We start from the raw sequence: 21024 nt of genomic DNA on the forward strand, positions 1-21024 counted from the left end.
TCCCCCCGCCCCTGGGTAATGGACACACTGAATGTCTCTGAGGGTTGCGAGTACCTTGTCTCATTGGCACAGCATCTAGGAAAATATCATAGAAAGGATTATATTCCACACCTAGCCAAGGACATAGGTAAGGGGGGGGGGGTTTTCTCGGGTTCAACTCCTTTATTGCATGTCCGAAGCTCCACCCCCCACCCCCGTTTGTGGGGTTTTTGGTATTTTAAAGTGTTTTTCCGGTTTTTGATCTGCAGGGGGTGCATTTTTAGGCTAGCGGCACCAAAATTTCTGACTATCGTCAGGTGACACTCCTGATGATACCAGCCAAGTTTGGTGCAGTTTGGTTCAGGGAGTCCAAATTTATGGACTCCATTTGAGGTGCCTCATCCCCATTGTTTCCAATGGGAGCTAATAGTAGATAGGGGCTACCCTTTTGAGGGTCCATATCTTTGGACCCCCTGAACCAAACTTCACTAAACCTTGGTGGTATCATCAGGAGAGTCTCCTTCTGACACATTCCAGTTTTGGTGAAGGTTGGCTCATGGGGTCCAAATTTATGGACTCCCAACAGGGGTGCCCCATCCCTCATTGTTTCCAAAGGGACCTAATAGAAGATGGGGGCTACACCTTTGAAGGTCCATAACTTTGGACCCCCTAAATCAAACTTCAACAAACTTGGGTGGTATCATCAGGAGAGTCTCCAAAAGTTACCCTGAAAGTTTGGTGATGCTAGCTTAACAATTGCACCCATGACAGCAGGCACCCCCAAAATTTTCCCCAGATTCTCCTTTTGATTCAAACCCCTTGGCCATGGATTTAAAGGGAGAATCTAAGGTCCCTAGATTAAACCTTGAAAGTGATGCTGTTTTAGGGTGGGGGATAATCCTCCCCAAAACAGCATCACTTTTAATGTTGTTTTAACTGGGGACCCCAGATTCTCCCTTTAAGATGGATTTAAAAGGAGAATCTGGGCTCCCTAATTTAAACACCATTAAAAGTGATGCTGTTTGGGGGTGGATTTCAGCATCACAGCAGCCACCAATGGGGGGGGGCGCAAACCTCAGGTTTTGCACGGGGCTCCATTTCCCCTAGCTACCCCTCTGCCTGGAGGGGAGGGAGAAGGGACTACCAGCTACCAGCTGGAAGCCCAGCTGGTGGGGGGGGGGGCAGGGCGGGCAGGACAGGGGAGTCTGCCATCTCTGGCCTTGGAGAGCTGCTTTTATAAGCACTAAGGCCAGGGGAGGGGCTTTGGGAGGTGTGGCCACACGCCAGGGGTGGGTGGGGGCATGGCCTTGTCCCCAACCCCCCCATAAAAATCTATACCTACGTCACTGTACCTAGCTCTTATGTTTTATTTATTATTAAACTTATATCACTGCCTCTTCCACTGCAAGAGGCCTATTAATGGTTTTCAATTTAGCTACAAATACATAAACTCAACATGAAATAAAATACAAAACTTTAAAAACCTACACAAGAAGCACAAACAACCAATGGATAAAAGATCTATATAAACATTGTGGGCACATACCATAAAGCTATTGTTGCCATATACCATTATGTCAAACATACTTTTAAAAAATAAGGCTGTGTATGCCTCCAGGAGGGGCGTAATCCCAATTTTGAACTGGATCTCTCTGTGCTGGGGCTGGGGGGCTGGAGCTACTTGTGTTGCAAAAAGCCATGGGAAGGAAGAGACTTCTAAACAAGCCTCCCTCAATCCCTCCACCGCCACCATAGACCAAAAAAGGGAAAGCCTGCTTTTATATTTTTTGTTCATGTGTAGGGTGAGGGAAGTCCAGAGGAAGCAACACTGCAAAACAAGTTTTGCATTTTCAAGACCCTCCCTTGTTTTGTTTTGTTTTGCTGCATCCTCTGAGTGCTTGCAAAATGTCTGAGGGACTGGGAAATAACAGTTTCCACACTACTGATACTTTTAACACACAGCAGTAGCCATTTTACTCAGAAAAACTATAACTTCCATCTGCCACCTCTTCTGAAACAGCATTCGACACCATGTGGTCTTGTGGCAACCCACCTAAAATCCACCTCCCACTACCACTGCAGGGCCTTAGGGGTGGGGCACTTGTCACTTCACATCCTCAATTCTGATTGACTGGAACCCCATTTTGAGTAATGGTATGCCTCTCTTCCTCCTTATAAATAATCATCCATTAATCAATCTATAACTCCTTTGCTTTTAGTTCTTCCATTTCTTCTGGTATGTTTTGAATATAACAGTTAGTCAAGAGCTGCATTCTGTACTGGTTCTGGTTCAGTTGAGTCTGGTGTACGATGTCCAGTTGCAGCTTAGATTTGTTGGGAATTTCTCCTCAATAAATATGCATATGATTTCTGTTTTAATCTGTTTTTAGGTCCCTGTCCCTCTGTTCCACATACTGTGATGTAAATACAGAAGGGTAGCTGGAAATAAAAGGGATAGATTTCATTTCTCTGCTCTCAATGGCCTGAAACGTTGATGGCAAATGTTGATATACATTTTAAAGTAAGATTTCAAAATGTGTTCAGGATGAACTGGGTGAATACAGAGGGTTGGTGTGTAACCTTGTCACCTTGTTTTAGGAATCATATTCCTTTACTTTCAGTCCCTTATTCTTTTTCTTCTGCAGTTCTTCAGTAGCTAGAACTGCCAATCCAACGATTTAGGCAAAACCTGTTTTTTTTAAAAATGGATGACTTGTACCAACCATTGTGAATATACCTGTGGACCATATGAATACCTTATCCTCTGAAGAGATTTTTGGGGGGGATAGCCCTCAACTTTGATCCAATAGAAAATTTTGGCTGAAAGAAGGGGGCAAATGTTTGCCAATTATTCACTTTCCCTCTCTTTCTCTGCACAGTTGTGGCGAACATTCATTCTGTCCCCTATCCCATTTGAGCATTATTTGGGGCTTCAGTAGGAGATGAGGGATTCTAATTCTTTGGCCAGAAATCCCTTACATCAGTAGAGATTTTCCATATGATACAAGCCATACTAAAGAAATGTTTGATTTTATATAAAATAAATATTTGGAATTATGCAATTAATTCCTGTATAAATAATGCCATAAGTACGTTCATTTACAAAATTTAAGCATGGAACAAGAATTTTTGAAGTTCAAATATAACTTTATAGCATCATAGAGTTGGAAGGAGTCATACAAGCCATCTAGTCCAACCCTCTGCTCAATGCAGGATTAGCCTATAGCAGCTCTAACAAGTGTTTGTCCAGCTTCAGTCAGTGTCTTAAAATTTATGGGATACTTTAGTCTGTGAGCAAGACTGATAATCAATGTAATACTTGTCCTAAAAGTAATAACTACTTGGTGGGTATTATATGGTGAAAATCAGTTTGAACATTGATAAAAAGAATTGGAAGCAGATTGCTGTCCTCAGGGGGGATAAGTCCCACTCTCTCCATCTTGATGTACTGGCTGTAAAAATGAGGTCAGAGTTTCTGTTAATTACTGTAAGTACTGTAAAACATTAAACACACCACAAGGTTCATCCTTCCACTTGGTTGTTCATTCCCAGAGCTCCAAGGAGTTAATGTTATGCACCTTCCAACCTCTTGGGGTGCTGTGGTAGAGGTACCATATATACTCGCGTATAAGCCGAGTTTTTCAGCCCTGTTTTAAGGCTGAAAAATGCCCCCTTGGCTTATAAACAAGTCACTGCTTACCAGCCGGCTCTTCAGGCCTGTGCCGAGGCTGGGGGCGTGGCCGGGACGACCTCCCTGTGGCTGCACAAGCCACTTTTGCTGCCCTCCTCGGAGGGTGAAGGGGAACCCTGGCTGGCTGGGCTTCCTCAAACCCCTGGAGGCAGAGAGAGCTCCTTATTTGGGCAGTGACTCCCCGTGATCTCATTGCCAAAATAAGGAGCTCTCTCCACCTCCCCTCTGGGTTTGAGGAAGCCCAGCCTGCCGGGAGGTGGAGGAAGCTCCTTATTTGGACAATGACATCAGGGGGAGTCACTGCCCAAATAAGGAGCTCCTTCCACCTCCCAGCTGGCTGGGCTTCCTCAAACCTAGCCAGGAGGTGGAGGGAGCTCCTTATTTGGGCAGTGACCCCCCCCCTGATGTCATTGTCCAAATAAGGAGCTCCCTCCATCTCCCGGCTGGGTTTGAGGAAGCCCAGCCTGCCCGGAGGTGGAGGGAGCTCCTTATTTGGGCAATGACATCAGGGGGAGTCACTGCCCAAATAAGGAGCTCCCTCTGCCTGCCAGCTGGCTGGGCTTCCTCAAACTATCAGGAGGTGGAGAGAGCTCCTTATTTGGGCATTGACTCCCCCTGGTGTCATTGCCCAAATAAGGAGCTCCCTCCACCTCCAGGTTGCCTGGGCTCCCTCAAACCCAGCGGGGAGGTGGAGGGAGCTCCTTATTTGGGCAATGACATCAGGGGGAGTCACTGCCCAAATAAAGAGCTCCCTCTGCCTCTCAGCTTCCCACCTTCGGCTTATACACGAGTCAATACGTTTTCCCAGGTTTTGGTAGTAAAATTAGGTGCCTTGGCTTATACACGAGTCGGCTTATACACGAGTATGTATGGTACATATTACACACAATGCATGTTTCTGCTGCATTTCTCATTGTCTTCTGTGATTTCTGCAACACACTTGAATGGCACTGGCGTCAATGAAATGTGGAAAGGGACAGAGGAATTGAAGAACTTACCCAGCACCTGGTCACCTATACTGCTACTGTAGATTCCGTTGCCTCCTTTAAAAAATAGTTAAATGTATATACTGATTTAAATGTGTAAAGTATTCTAAGAGTTACAGCTGTAAAATAAAAATGTAATGATATCAAACATTGCCTAAAATACTAAAATAAAGTTACAAATGACACCACAATAAAGATAATAAAGACAAAAAGGAATGGAGTTGCAATAAAAGCAGTCATTAACATGACAGTTCCTTGCATGAACTTGACTAATGGAATGAAGTGGTTTTCATTAATTTCCAAAATTGGATATTTATTTATTTATTATATTTATATCCCACCCTATCCCCTTAGGGTGGGTCACAACATACGTGAAGAACATGGGCAAAGCATTCCATCACATTAGTGCAACCACTAAAGAGTCCCTGTTACTGGTTGATATTAATCTGTCTAGTATCTTGAACAGGACCTTCCTTACCTGCAGACTTTAGAGAAATACCTGTGGCTTCAATATTTAGTTCTTTAAAGATCAAAAACAGCACCCAGGATCTGTGTTTTTTTTCACCTGGCCTTGCCTGAAAATAATTGAAGCCATGGCACATGAAAGTATGGATTCAGTTATAATTCTATTTGAAGGAGTCTGATTGAGTCCCCAGGAAATATGTGAAGGACTGCATTGGATGCCTGAATACTTAGACATTTTTATGTTGGGTATGCTTTATTTCTGTTCAGCAAGTAAATGTAGTAATAAATTTTTCTCAAGTATGTAGTTAGGTTTTGAAAGTGACTTGGGGTTTTCTTTTTTTAATAAACAATAATGATAAATACACAGAGGCCTATTTTGTAGTAGGGGTATGATCTGAACAAATTGCATATTTACCTGGAGGTCTTCTTTAATTATGATTGTATAATCTATTTAAGATGACTATAAAGACAAACTTCAGTATTATTTTAGAATAGATTTTCAATCCTTTGTTCTGGAAAACGCTGAAGTTTCCATTAGAGTTAAAATATGTTGTATATTTACAGAAAAACTGAAGTCTTAAGATGTAGACGTGTCTCTTTTAATTGTTTGAATTATGAGAAGATCTCATTTTTGCTTAAGGATACACAAATGTACCATTAGATCTGTTTTTGAAGATTTCTTCCAGTATAATGTTTGAATCCAAATTCATAAAGAGTTGGAAAAATGAGATGTCTGAGCTATAGGATTCACAGGGATTTCATATGAAGCCTATTTAATCAGGATAACACTGTTATTAATATTCATAAAGTCAGCTGGAACACAGATGACAGACTATGGGGCCTAAAAAATTTTACTTGGTGAATTTATTAAAAGCAGCTTAAAAAATTAATGGAATTTAACTAAAGTTGGTGAAAATGAAAATCTTATGTTAGCAGAAAAAAAGTCTTTATTGGAACTTTCTTTAAGACCATCTTGCACTGAGTTTTTTGACAGATTTCATCAGTACTTAAAGAAGGAGGATGCATGAATGGTCATTTAAAAGGATTTAAACACATTGGCACATTAATTTTTACATGAATAATAAGTAGTTTCCAAAAGCAATTAACTTACAGTGAACAAGATTTGAATAGAAAAATAAGACCATGACATTAAAGGGCAAAGTAAATGTGCTGTACATTTTAAAATTAGTAATAAGAATGCTAACACAATAATTGAATTCATACCTGCCAGGGGCGTAATCCTGATACAGATTTTATCCATTTTCTCTATGTGTTAAGCATTTGAAGATTAATGAGATAAGCACATTTTGTTGCCAAAATCTAATGAAGAATGACTAAACCACACCATTGAAAGTTCATACTTTCCCCTCAAACTGTACATTTTAAAAAATTAAGTAATTGGTTGGTTGACTTTTAGTTGTTTGGATAGAGAATTCTGTTTTTCTTTGATATGTTTTGTGTTCTTGTTTTGCCTTCTCAAAATGCTGGCAAATTTAACCATATCCCTTCAAAAGGAGTCAGTGGTTTCATCCCTTCCCCCCCCCCCACCCCAGTGTCCTTTCTTTATATAAGGAATATTAGTCATTTGGATAAATATTAGCCAGCTGAAAAATATATAATAGCAATTAGAATTAAACCCTTGAGTTAGATCTAGATCTAATGCAATTGATTTCAGCTCCTGTCCAACTCAGGATAGTTTTGTCTAGATCCCATTGATTCCAAAGGTATCAACTAGATACCAACTAGCTTGCCGTTCACTGGGTTTTAAGGAAGATTATTGTGGCATGAACTGTAACATTGTGGTATGAAATGAAACATTATGAAATAATTTAATACTCATTTTGCTCTGCTCCTCAAATAAATTGCTCTGGTGTTTACAGTGTTTCATTTGTATAACTTTTCATCCCTTTATTTAAAATCTTGGCCACTATTAAAGATTATTTTGAATAATAAAATAGTAAAATAATAATAAAACTAGATTGCTAATTATGAGGTAATTTTTTTCCCTTCGTGCACTTATGAAATATTATGATATTTATGTTGCCCCTTGTATGGATTCATTACTGATTAGTAGTGGATGCTTAGTTTTTTGGCATCAAAACCATTAAGGTTTTTTTATATATGTATAAAATAGGAATCCTTATTTTTTTGGGAAAGATATACAGCAGTGTCCCTTTTATGATTTAAGGCAATCTGTGTGCTCCAAGAATAGACTGAAGTCCTTTGGGAGTTATTTTGTTCAAATGTGAATATAATCTCTCTGTAAGGAAAAAGTATAAGACGCAGCATGTCCATTGTCCTGCGTGATGAGTGAAGTCTATATTTTTGTGGGTATTTACATTGAGAAGCCATTTCAGAATCTGTGTTTGTTCTGTCCAGTAATAGACCTTTGTATATTTTTTCTTACATGACAGCATGAACATGTATTTTCCTAGACAGAGTTTATATCTGTGAAGGGGAAATATGAATCCTTGTTAGATCGTCAGGACTTATTCTCATGAAAAACTGTGGTCATTTGAAAATTAGCTGAGTCCTGTCAGCAGTTTGCTAAGGCTATGGCTGTATTTGTGTATGCAAAATGCAAGACTGCCTTTAGCTTTCAAGGTCTCTAATGTTTTCTCACCTTGTGTTTTCTCATTCTGCAAACTAGTGTGGCTATTTGAATGGATATTCATAGTACATATCCAGGAGAGGGCAGCATTTTCCTATACCAGGTGTATAAAAGAGCATGCCCTGCTTAGACTGCCAATATTTCTTATAATTACTCCCAGTATATTTGTTGCTTGCTTATGAATTAACTTGCATTTATGGAACTAAATCATTCCAATCATTTAATTACACCTGAGGAGCTGAACTATAATTGCTTGCTTCCAAGTAGGATCTGATATGGCTTGAGCAGTATTAATTTGGTGTTTACTTTTCTGAGTGCTAAAAGCATTAAAATGATTGTGCAGTGGGATTACATTTTACTAATTGCTGGCATTCATTAGCTGGGTAAATGGCGAGGAAGTATGACTGTATATTGTGGAGGGATAAAATTGTGGTTTTAAATAGTATATTACTAGGCGCTTTAAGGCCCTAAGACATGGTTTAAAATACTCCAGAGGTTATTAAAGACTGTATTTTCTTCATCTCTTGCTATGTGAATACCTTATTAAAAGACTGCAATTATTGTGAACCTTTTTGTGCAATATGTTGAGAAAAGGGTTCATTGATTTAAACATATTTCTTTGATATTAATAATAACCTTCTATATTTTCAGCTAATCCAAAAGTAAATGAGAAACTTGGCAGGGGGAGGGGGAATTGCCAACCCCAAATCAGCACAGTTACGTAGAAATGAAAAAAAGGGGGGGGGGAAGAGTCGAAGCTACAGCTTCATCTGATAACTTTTGTAAGGAAGTTAGATTGCTAGTTATGAGGTAATTTTTCCCCTTCGTGCACTTATGAAAAGAAAGCCCCTTCAAAACACTTGTCCTGCTTTCATTGTGTACTCTTAGAGTTTAAACACCAGCTGCAGTAGCTGTTAATTCTTGACTTAAAATAAAAGTTTTCACTTCTGAAAATGAACTTATTGTGAAATGCTGCAGACCATTAGTGTAGACCCAACTTGTGACCTCTCTAATTTTTTAATTTAGCTTTTGCCATCTTAGGGCATTTATTAATAATATGAAAAAGTTTCCTTTTTTATTTCATATTAATAATGTAGCAATGTCAAGGGCAATTTTCAATGGATTTCAATGATATTTCATATTAGACCCAGTAACATGTTTCTATACCTGAAAAATTACTGCATTTGAAAATATTTTGGGAATTGTTATCTCGTGATGATTTATATATATTTATTCACACATACACACTCAGCCCAATAGGGCTGTACCAACCCAAACCATGATGTGGCATAATCCTGTAAACATACACTGCCATGTATGTTTACAGGGAAAAGTGTTTTTTTTTAGTGGACCTTCTCAGTCTGATGTTTAGCCATTCTTGCTAGAATCAGGGTTGGATAACTAAAATGCTTTTCAACACCATCATGAAATGCAACAGAGAGCTGAATAAATCACTATATAAACCGAAAGTGTGAACAAAAAAATCTTTTACGGTGAAAGTCAAATTAGTGTCAACTGTTTAAATAAACAGTTTTTATTATCCTGCTATAAACATTTTTTAGTCATTTGTCTTGTAAATTCTCTGACAAATAAGGGCAAGGTATAGGCGTGTTCTGATATATTGTTTTAAGTTTATTTATCTAGACTTGGCTTTATTTTAGCTGTGAAATCTTGGAGCAAGATGCAGAGTCCTTGCCAGCTCAAACAAGTTCAGAAATACAAATGAAGGACTGGTCAAAAGGTGAAAACTGCTGAGGTACCGAACCTCTGGTAGAGGTTACACCAATGTTAGGTGTGGTCTGGAATGCATTTATTCTTGTTGGTAGGTAAAAGTTACTTTTAAAAAAAACCTCCCCCCCCTTGAAATGAACATAGTTTCCAATATATTACTTCAATACAGATTTTTTTAAAACTTTCTGTGATATAATACATGTAACACTGTTTTTCCTTGTACGTTTTATTTCTGTAGGAACCTTTCCTTTGTTTCAAATAAGTTAGATTTCAGTGATACTTATCCCTTGGCTACTTTCTGCCACAGTCCAACATCTTTGCGTAGACAGGCACATCTTTTTTCTCCAGTGTAATAGTTTGCCTCCTAGATGTTCTTCCAAAATACCAAGTTTTATTTTGATAGATAGATAGATAGATAGATAGATAGATAGATAGATAGATAGATAGATAGATAGATAGATAGATTGATTGATTGATTGATTGATTGATTGATTGATTGATTGATTGATTGATTGATTTTATACAGGGACAGAGGTATAAATTTTTTATGGGGGGGTTCGGGGTGGGGCCACACCCCCACCCGCCCCAGGGCATGGCCACGCCTCCCCAAGCCCCGCCCCTGGCCTAGCGCTTATAAAAGCAGCTCTCCGAGGTCGGGGATGGCAGACTCCCCTGCCCTGCCCTCCCCTGCCCCTCCCCTCTGGGCTGGAGGCATAGAGGGGGAAAATGGAGCCTGGTGCAAAATCTGAGTTTTGCGCCCCCACCTCACCCTGGGGCAGAAGCTGCTGTGTGGGATGCAGGAATCCCACCCCCAAAACAGCATCACTTTCAATGGTAAGTTTTAAACTAGATCCACCTTAAAGGGAGAATCTGGGGTCCCCTGGTTAGAAACAACTGATTGAAAGTGATGCTGTTTGGGGGTGGATTATCCCCCACCCTAAAACAGCATCACTTTCAATGTGGCATAGTGGTTAAGAGCAGGTGCATTCTAATCAGGAGGAACCGGGTTTGATTCCATGCTCTGCCACTTGAGCTGTGGAGGCTTATCTGGGGAATTCAGATTAGCCTGTGCACTCCCACACACGCCAGCTGGGTGACCTTGGGCTAGTCACAGCTTTTCATCCCCACCCACCTCACAGGGTGTTTGTTGTGAGGGAGCAAGGGCAAGGAGATTGTAAGCCCCTTTGAGTCTCCTACAGGAGAGAAAGGGGGAATATAAATCCAAACTCTTCTTCTTCTTCTAAACTGAGGACCTCAGATTCTCCCTTTAAATCCATGCCGAAGGGGGTAGATTTAAAAGGAGAATCTGGGGAAATTTGGGGGGTGCCTGCTGTCAGGGGTGCAGTGGTTAAGCTAGAAGCACCAAACTTTCAGGGTATCTTTAAGAGTCTCTCCTAATGATACCACCCAGGTTTCATGAAGTTTGGTTCAGGGGGTCCAAAGTTATGGACCCTCAAAAGTGTAGCCCCATCTCCTCAGCTCCCATTGGAAACAATGGGGGATGGGGGCACCCCCTTTGGGAGTCCATAGCTTTGGACTCCCTGGACTAAACTTCACAAAACCTGGGTGGCATCAATAAGAGACTCTCCTGATAGTACATCCCAGGTTTGGTGAAGTTTGGCTCAGGATGTCCAAAGTTATGGACCCTCAAAAATGTAGCCCCCATCTTCTATTAGTTCCCATTAGAAACAATGGAGGATGGGGCAACCCCTTTGGGAGTCCATAACTTTGGACCCCCTGAACCAAACCTCACTAAACCCGGGTAGTATCATTAGGAGAGTCCCCCAAACAATCCCTGAAAGTTTGGTGCTGCTAGCCCAAACATTGCACCCCCTGCAGGCCAAAAACCGAAAAAGCACTAAAACATTTTAAAAACCCACGAACGGGTGGGCGGAGCTTCGGACATGAATGGGAGGGGTTCAAACCCGAGAACCCCCCTTACCTACGTGCATGATTTTATACCCCACCCTTCCCGTCAGAGACTCAGGGCAGCCAACATCTAAAATACAGAATCAATTTAAAACCAATAAAACCAACACATAATTTACTAAAATATACAGTGTTGACTTCTGTAAACCACCAAGGGGAACAGGTGAGATAATATCCAGCAAAAGATACAAAATGGCTGAGAATGGTGGGGGGGGACCAGATGAAAAACTGTAACTGTCTCAACTATATGCCTGGTGGAATAGCTCCATCTTTCAAGCCCTGCAGAACTGTGTTAGGTCCCTTAGGACCTGGTTCTCATTAGGTAGAGCGTTCCATCAGTCTGGGATCAGGGCAGAGAATGACCTGGTCCTGCTGAGGCAAGCCAGATATCTTTTGGGTCACGGACCCTAAATGATAGGTGGATCCTAAGCACTGAGATAGCATGGGTCCAAGCTGCTTTATACTAAGTCTTCTAGCTCTGCTTTGCCTACTGTGTTTAGCAGCAGCTCACCAATATCAGAGGAAGGTATTTCCCTATCATTATTGCAGAATGTAATAGGGTTCAAACCTGGGACCTTTTGCATGGATACTCAGCCACTCTGAGCCAAGGTCCCTCTTGTCCAGCTGTGTGCATGTGTGGAGCTCTTTTACAAAAGAAATAATTTCAGTGATCACAAGAGGAACCAAATATAGACATACAACTAACTTTACTTCCCAAAGAGCTGGTTGGTGCAATTATAGCTTATTCAAGAGCTCCATCTGAGATATTTCAGTAAAGTGAAGGATAGGATATAGTCTGTGAAGCATTTGTTTGCCTGTACGGTTGTTCCTGTTTGCCTCTAAGGTCTTGTTTCTGTACTGATACATCCTCTGACTAAATCTCAATGCATGATCATTTCATATGGGATTTCTAGCTTGTTCAATACATTGTACAGCAAAAAAAAAGGGATTAAAACCTTACGAATATAAAAGTGTACAAATGGAGATTTGAAAATTTTTTAGAGTGGTCTTGTTGGCTTCCAAGCATTAGACAGTCACATTGGTTTTTCACTAAAGATGGACTTCAGGAACTGTATTATCTTCATTTTTTTATAATGTCTAGAGTGTGATGGAAATAAGAGAAAGTATATCAACATAAATCACTGCATCCTTTTTCGTTCCCCATCATCAGCAATTTTTAAAAATCTCTACTCATAGGGTTCTTTTTGAAGAATGTCTGTGTAGGTCAAAATTTTGGACAGAAGCACCCTATACATTCTTGGCTCAGCAACAATAAGAATATTATAAAAATGGGAAGGCAGTCAGACTATGTCAGCTGTGGCTTGCAAATTGTATATAGCTGTGGTGTTAGAGTTTCAGGCATGGAGAGTTTATTGGTTAGCAGTGCCCCCTATATGATGCTGATCCTATTAATTTGCAGAAAGATAGTGTCAAAAGCAGCCTCCTGCTTTGGCTTTCATTCTGCTAGTCATTTTAAAGATAGAGTACTATGAAGGAACAAAGAAACTGAGAGAAACGGGGGTTATTAAAGCTGGTGACTGGGACTTGAGGTTTGACATTGGGAACTGGGTTCTGGGATCATATATGTTACTCTTGACCACGATTCAAGCCAGGAATCCCTGATCCATCTGCTGTTAACTCTTTGTGGTTCATTCTACCAGGCTATGGAATATAAGCACAAGGGACAGTATTACTTTTCTTCTTTCAGTGTATGGGGGGGGGGGGACTGGTTTGAATCATGGCCAGTTCCCTATCCTAGCATATCTTTACCCCTTTGAAATACATCTGGGCCTCCTGAAAAATATGTCCAAGTCACATCATGGATCTTTGTTTGCCAGACAACAGCCACATTCAGGCCTTGCTTGTTTGACTTCCAAGCCTTGATCCAGGTATTTTCATCTGTCAGCCTGCCTACTCTCATTTGTTCCTTGGCCTAATCTGTCAGCATCCCTATTGCTTACTTGCCTTCCCCTTTGCTTGCTCAGTGCTTATGCCTTTGGTTCAGTCCTTCAAAGGTGATATTTCATAGTCCCGATCCTGAGTTTCAACTGATTCTACTGAAGTGTCAACTGTCCTATGTACTTGCCCCATTTGTCTTCAGTTCCAGTTATGCAAAGAATCACCATGTGGTTGACAGCCAATGTTCCAATGCAGTAAGTTCACCTGATTAATCCTTCTCTAAAACAAAGGGTTTTCTTTAACTTTCCTTTCTGTGACAACACCCACATTCTGTGGAGTTTGGATTGGAGTGTGGTTTGAAAAGGAATATGAAATCCTGCTAAAATTATCTAGCATGCTTAGAGCACTGAGCCTTCCTACTCTTCTGGGAACATGGTGTATTGGCAAGTCAGTTAACATGGAATTAACACATTCAAATATGTGAGTGGGAAGAAGTGTTGGGAATTGGATCATAGACAAATTGGATCTATTGCTTGATCTTGTATGGCCCCTTCCGCACATGTGGAATAATGCACTTTCAATCCACTTTAACAGTTGTTTGCAAGTGGATTTTGCTATTCTGCACAGTAAAATTCAGCTGCAAAGTACATTGAAAGTGGATTGAAAGTGCATTATTCTGCATGTGTGGAAAGGGCCCAAGTAGCTCTGTTGACCAAACCATAATCACATAAATGAAATAGAGAACTGATAAGGAAAATGCTTTGTAAAACCCAGAAATTTTTGTAGTAACATGTTTTAAATCATCTTTGGGTTATATATTTTGCTTTAATATTGATTCCCTTTCCTGTTATTGATAGTGGGACTGTTTGGAGATCTATCAGTAATATTTCCTTGAGTTATAGCTGCCCATTGAACAGTTGTTTTGTCCACTTGCTGATCCACTTCTAGGCAATCACCACATCACTGATTTAAAGTGAGCTCAAGGAAGTCTTGGTTAGTATCACCACAAACAGTCTTAAGATGCCATGGGACTTCCTTTTTCCTGTCCAAATGTCGTTATTCTTTCACTCTTCTGTGTTTTAGAACCTCTACAACCAGTTCAACTTTAGTACCTTTAGGGGTCACTATACCCTAAGAAAGGTTAAAAAGGTTAACTGCTTCAAAGGCCAATTACAGCATTAAATTTGATTATACATTACCTGCTAGGTTCCATTAATGTTTTACTTCCTTGGTTCGCATAATCTTTTCACACAATGAGCCACAAAATCAGTTGGCTAATGTGAACTGTGTGCTTTCATACAATTCCCAAACTTTTTGACTTGCCATAGAGTGGGTATTGTGTGCTCGTTGATAAGATAATACAGATCTGAAATTAATGCTGACAAGAACAAATGTGTTTCATAGTACAAAAGGCAGGGACAGTGTAGGCTAATGCATTTATTGTGCTCTTAGTGCTTTGTTTTGCAAATTCCTTAATCAGTCCTATCCATTGGAATATTGGAAAATATACATCAGAACTGTGAATTCAGTACACTTAAGCCTCCCCTCCCCCTTAAGTCCAGTATAATTTTGCTGTTACTCAAAAATATTGAGCTGATTCTGGGAATACTGAAAGGCCGATTGACTTTGTTTTCAAAATAGTGTCCTTTTATACCTTCTGAATCAGTTACAAGCCAAGCCTAAAATAAGAGAAAGAGCCATTCTAGTATGGTGGCATCTGTAAACAAAAATAAACTTCATCAGAATCTAGCCAAGATGGCTGGCCTCTCCTAAGATTCTGGCATATGCTCATCTTGACTGGATTTTTTCTTACAATAAAGCAAGTTAATTTATTTGTAAAGTCTATTTTATGCATTTCTGGGTTTTTCTAATCTCTCATCAGAATCTCTATTAGTGTCCAATTCAGGTTTTAGGTATACTCAAACTTCTGCATTATTCTACCTTCATTCATTTCATTCAGGTTATTTTGATTAAAAATGTTGCTTGCTTTTCAAATGTAAAGTTCTATATTTGTGTAGTTTCTAGCTGTTGACTGTATTGTGTCTCTACTAGAAGTTTTTGGAGGGAGGGTTTGCTCCGTGGGATAGACTGTCTTAGTGATGAGTCATTCTCGTTTCTTCACTATACTATTGTGGCAGGGTTCATTAAAATCAAATTCTTTAAAATGAGATTTTTGAATTCTTATTTTTAACGTTTTAAAAGCTGTATAATTGTTCTTTAAAATGCCCTCGTATGAAATGATACCATAATGTAATACAAAAACATAATACATTCTGCAATTATGACCTCTTGAAACTGAATCTATATCATTCTGTCAGATGCACAAATGTTTAAATAACTTAAGTGAAGGACTGTTTTTCTGGGTATAAAACTGGAATGGCAAAAATTGACTTTTTACAAATAAAGCATTATAAATATGATACAATAGGTCATGCATTATTTATTTATGGTGCAAATTAAGAGACTCTTGATGAAATTCTAAACAGAGTTAACACCCTTCTAAGTCCAGTGGCTTCAGTGGTCTTAGGAAGAGGTGGCTCTGCTTAGGATGGTACTGTCTGCCATCGACAAACATTAAAATTCAGTGTCTAGGAGAAACTTTGTTCTGCTGGTGCATCCAGTCCCTTGCTTCTGCAGTATTTGCAGTTAATTTTGCATGTACATGATCTTGCTTTGGCTTAGTAAAAAATGATTGCAGGAGATCCATGACTAGATCTCTCTTTCTGTCTTAATGGTAAAGCAGACACAGGGACCCAGTGTGAACGGGGGTCACAGAATGGCTCGCTTCCATGTATTTGACATTTGTCATGCAGAGGAGAACTTAAAATATCATATGTGTTCCTGTCATATGTGTTCCTTCTCACATTGGGCAAAGAGCAGTTCCAGGGTGGTGGTAGTGTTATAGAGATAAAGAAAATGGCACTGCAGAAATAGTTAATGCCTCTACTCATATATTGTGGTCCTGGCCCAGATCACCCTTTGCACACTTTTTAGTGTTTGAAAAGGCCATGGCAGATCCGGGTTATGCTTCTTCTGTTTCATGTACAGATTTTCTCTTAGTAACTCACATGTGTACAGAGATAACCAAAGAGAAATTCTTGATTTCACAACTAGTCCCGGAAGCACATCAAAATGCTGTCATGCAGTAAGTGATGTGGGCTGTAAAAGCAGACGCTCCAAACCTATGCTAGGTAGTATGAAAGCTCTATTTAATTGCAAACATATTCTAATTGCTAAATGCATTCTCTTCTTTTAGTAAATATATTATTTTGAAGGATGAAAATGTTATTTATCCAAGGTTTTGAATCGTCAATCCAACAGAGTACAGTACAGAGTACAGAGTACAGTATGCCGCACAATTCCTATTTCTTTTATCTTTTATCTTTTCTTTTATCTTTACAATGAGTTGAATCTGACAGTTCCTATGTGCAAGCCGAAACTCTTTACTGTGCAGTCCAAAGAAAGGGGAGGGGGGTCTCATTGAAAGTAGTGGAAGGGTTGAGCTGGATTCTATGCCACCAGCGCTATGCAAAATGGGATGGATGCAGCACAGAGAGTCTTACCCTGGTGGCAGGGCACTGCAACACAAGAACCAGGCCATCACTCCTGCATTGCAGGAGATTGTGTCAGCATTCTGAGGGGAGAGCCAACTTTAGCCATCTTACAAAGGACTTTCAGCCTAGCAACGCTCCCTATGCTGGCAGCCAACTTACACCACCAAAAAGTGTGGTGTAAGTCAGTTTTCCCCATGGGATTTTTCAGGTGGTCAGGTTTTTTTGTTTTTTTTCCTTTCCCATACTTCCTAAAACTTTGGAGGCAGCATGGATGGGCTGCTGCAGCAACATCACCAATAGCCACTCTACCACCACCCTCCTTTGAATTGGGCTGTTTGTCCCACAGAAGGAACTTTCCCCTGACATGAGCAGTTTTTCTGCCATTAGAAGAATTCCTTGCATTAGAAAAAGGCCCCCTGATCTAGAAAAAAGTGTTAGCACAGCCTCTCTGCAGGGTCCAACTCTCTTGTTAGGTTGTCTGATTTTAAAATGTCTTTATCAAGACTCTGGCTGTTTCCGCACGGCCACGATGGAGGTTGGGTCGGTGTACACGAACGGTCCCAGAAACCACCGGGAAGACAGCGCCGCTGAGCGCCGTCGCCCAGTCGACCTACTGTCTCTGCAGCCATCCGGCACATCGCCGAGGCCTGGGGACATGCCCCCCTGCCCTGCACAACTGCTCCGGCGTTGCATGGCAGGGGGGCATGTCCCCAGGCCTCGGCGATGCGCCGGATGGCCGCAGAGACGGTAGGTCGTCCGGTCAGAGGGGGGAGGGATGGTGCCTTCGAAGCCACCGTTTTCCATAAACCTCGCTGGGGAAGCGAGGTCAGAAAACGGCAGCTTTGCGCCGCTCGGGAGGCGCAAGGGCAGTACGGTGGCGCAGCAGCTACGCCCCCTGTGCGAACAGCTCCCTGGGGACGGCGTTTTTGCCGTCCCCAGGGTGCTGTTTATGGCCCATGTGGAAAGGGCCTTAGAGTGAGTTTCATAGGTCTGTCTGTGGTTCACACTTTCCACAAGAAAAGCAGAACTGAAATATTCCCACTATTATCAATTGAATGGCCAATTTGTCATGCTTGGATAAATCTTCTTTCTTAACTTTTAATTTAGCACTTTCCTTTCTGCTTATAGGATCAGGTTCAGTTATATTGCCTGCACATACCCTGTTTCCCCAAAAATAAGACATCCCCTGAAAATAAGACGTAGTAGTGGTTTTGCTGAAGTGCTAAATATAAAGCATCCCCCGAAAGTAAGACGTAGCAAAGTTTTTGTTTGGAAGAATGCCCGTCGAACAGGACACCAGAGCATGCAGCTGTGGAGCAGAAAAATAAGACATCCCCTGAAAATAAGACATAGCGCATATTTGGGAGCAAAAATTAATATTTTCGGGGAAACACGGTACTACAAACATTCAGCTTTGATCACTGTAGCATTTAGACTTTTAAACTGCTATAAGCAACAGTGGCTTGTGGTAGAAATGGCTTGTGGTAGTATACTGATCTTCATTCAATGAATAGACAATTAAGAGTCTACTGTGTACATCTGTGGGGGATATAAATAGGACTTTTCCCAGTTAGGGTCCAGCACATTCTCACCATTATAGGGTTTCAAAGTGAGTGGTGTGACCATTTGCTAATACCTCAAAGGTTTGTATACCTCACCATGTTATCAGACAGGTCTTCTTGAACTAAAATTTTAAGTCTTAAATAAAGAAAAAATATTTTTAAACAATGCAAATCAGTGTATTTGTTACCAAGTAAAGAACTTGCGGCTCTAATAGTCAATTTCCTTGCTCAAATAAAAAGGCCAGATTTCCCAAGTAATCTACATCCAACCAGTATTTCATAGGCTTACTGCTGAATGAATCTTGATTGGCCTGGTACCTCCCTGTTGATCCTGGTAAAAGACTGCCTCAGGCTTCTTCGTGGTCTTCCCTCTGATGCTGCTGAGGCACTCTTTCTATCTAGTCAGACAAGATCTTCTAGCCTGTTCCTAGACTGTATATGTTCCTGTTCCTTCTCTTTTAGCCTCTTTCTCATCCAGCTTTTGGAAGATCTTGACTGATAGTTTTTTTGCTACTTTTTCCTTCTGCCTTCCAACCACCTTCCAATTATTTCTCTGCTGCCTCTCCTCCCTCTGCCTCTCTCAACTGCTATTTAAGTACCCTCTCAGGAAGGCTCCATCCACACAACTGTTGACCAGGCATTTTAAAATCATTTTACAGTGAGGCATTCTGCTTGTGGTCAAGACCACAGCCCCTTTCACTTGAACATTTATCTTTCAGACTTTCAGCAGCTTAGCTCAAAGAACTCAGTACTCTTTCTCCTCAGCTTTATAATGTGAGTAGTTGGGTTGCCAAGGCAAATAGTGGTCTGTCTTGGAGTATTGAACTACTCTACCCCCTTAGCAGTAACCTCATAGTTTCTTACCTACTTGGATCACATCTCCTGGAACTGCATAAAATCTGGAGCTTAACATCATTGTTGGTCTGTCTGGGGACACTAATTGTGAATAAGCTTTGGCTTCGACCCTACGTTCTGTCATGGTGGTATACACCCATTTTATTTGAATATAAGTAGGAAAACTGTTCCACTTATGTAACATCAGTGTGGAAATATATGGTTCCATTTATGGCTAAGTGAAGATAAGATATTTCTTGTATTTACATTCAAGCTCAAAGAAGCATCAAAAGGACTGCAGAGAAGGGTACACATTATGGAAGAATATGCCACATTCTAATATAAGATATGTTTGAATGATAATCAATTTCCAACCGGGGGATGGTTTTTTAAGGAGATTTTTTGATGGTTTTAAATTATTGTATTTTTATGGTGTTTTTTTTATTATTGTGACCAGCTGAGGGACTTTGGGGAGGGCCAGGAAACAAATATACAGAAAATAAATAAACAAACTTCACCACTCTAAACCACTTTGGGTTCCCGCTGCAACATGAAGTAAAATAAAATAAAAATAAAATAAATAAAAAGGGTCAGGAAAGTTTTGAAAAAATAAGAATATATGATTTTGTATATTTCAGGGTCTGACTATATTTGTTGCCATCTAAGGGCAACCAACTAACATGGCTGCACCTTGGCAATTATAGTTATTATTTTTGAATTAAATTGTTTTTGTCATTAAGTATTTAGTTTTTTCCAGTATTTCCTCAGGCAGCATAAAGTATCCTCCCATTCCTGTTTTATCCTTATCCTATTGGGTTTAGAGCGTGATTGGTCCAAGGTTATCCAGTTACTTTTCAGCATCGTGTGGAGATATAAACAGGACTTTTCCCAGTTAGGGTCCAGCAGTATATACACACACTGATTTTGTTCCACATTCTTTCCTTCATAGTTTTCCCTTCTCCGACCCATACCTCCCCAAATGCCTCTGAATGCCTTAAGTCAGAGTTTCCCTTGTGGTGGGTCATGACCCACCACCAGGTCACAAAAGCAGAATGCTGGGTCACCTAATGGCTGTGGCCAACCACCCCCCTTGCTCGGAGGGCACCACCCACTTGGAGCCAGACCAGCTGGGATGATACAGCAGCTTTGGGGCTCCTCCCCAGCCAGCTGACTACCCACAAAGGGGCCAGGGACAGAGCCGCAGCTCACAGCAGTCACTGGTACCATGAGGGAGGTGGGGGCAGAAGCAGCACCCCAGGGAGCCTCCCTGACACTGCCGTGTGCAGATGAGGCCTGATCATCCCTGCCGAGCCAGCCTAGGTGAGGTGACATTCAAATTTGTTTTATTTTACTAATAAATAGGCCACAAACATTTTAGTGGCTCATGGAGGAGAGTTTTTAAAATAACCAGGCCATGGGGGGAAAAGTTTGGAAAACGCTGCCTTAGGTTACTTTGAGAAATATGAAGATGAGTAACTTCTTTCTGATATGGAACAATACAATACACTCAAATAGATTTTAAAACTTTTTTTAAAAAAACAAATAAACATAGACATGCAGCACATTAAAAAGGAAGAGCTGTTGTTATTACCAGTTCTGGTTATGTCAAAGGCTTGTACAAGATGCTATTCTTTAATGCTGTATCCACCAGTATTTTCAGTTTGAGCTCTATGCCTGTTGGCTGCTGTTATTATACCTGTTTAGACCTATCACATATTGTATGCTTCCAAATAAGGTTTAAGAAAATTATTGTGTGGAATACAAAACATTTAGCTTTTGCTTC

General features: G+C 40.6%; 1 protein-coding gene across 4 annotated transcripts in view; it reads left to right on the plus strand.

The window, feature by feature from the left end:
* The window catches only part of MIPOL1 (mirror-image polydactyly 1), a 254510-nt gene that overhangs the window by 36299 nt on the left and 197187 nt on the right, over positions 1 to 21024 (plus strand). For 2 of the 4 annotated variants that reach the window (XM_048485909.1, XM_048485910.1), the window contains exon 1: positions 9497 to 9554. The exons of the other annotated variants lie outside the window; for them this stretch is intronic. In XM_048485909.1, coding sequence (XP_048341866.1) covers positions 9518 to 9554 — 37 coding nt within the window. In that variant the 5' untranslated portion in view covers positions 9497 to 9517. Of the gene's footprint in view, positions 1 to 9496; positions 9555 to 21024 lie in introns of those variants that run through there. 4 annotated transcript variants of the gene reach the window in all.

Source organism: Sphaerodactylus townsendi, linkage group LG02, assembly GCF_021028975.2.
Source record: "Sphaerodactylus townsendi isolate TG3544 linkage group LG02, MPM_Stown_v2.3, whole genome shotgun sequence".
Taxonomy (NCBI): domain Eukaryota; kingdom Metazoa; phylum Chordata; class Lepidosauria; order Squamata; family Sphaerodactylidae; genus Sphaerodactylus; species Sphaerodactylus townsendi.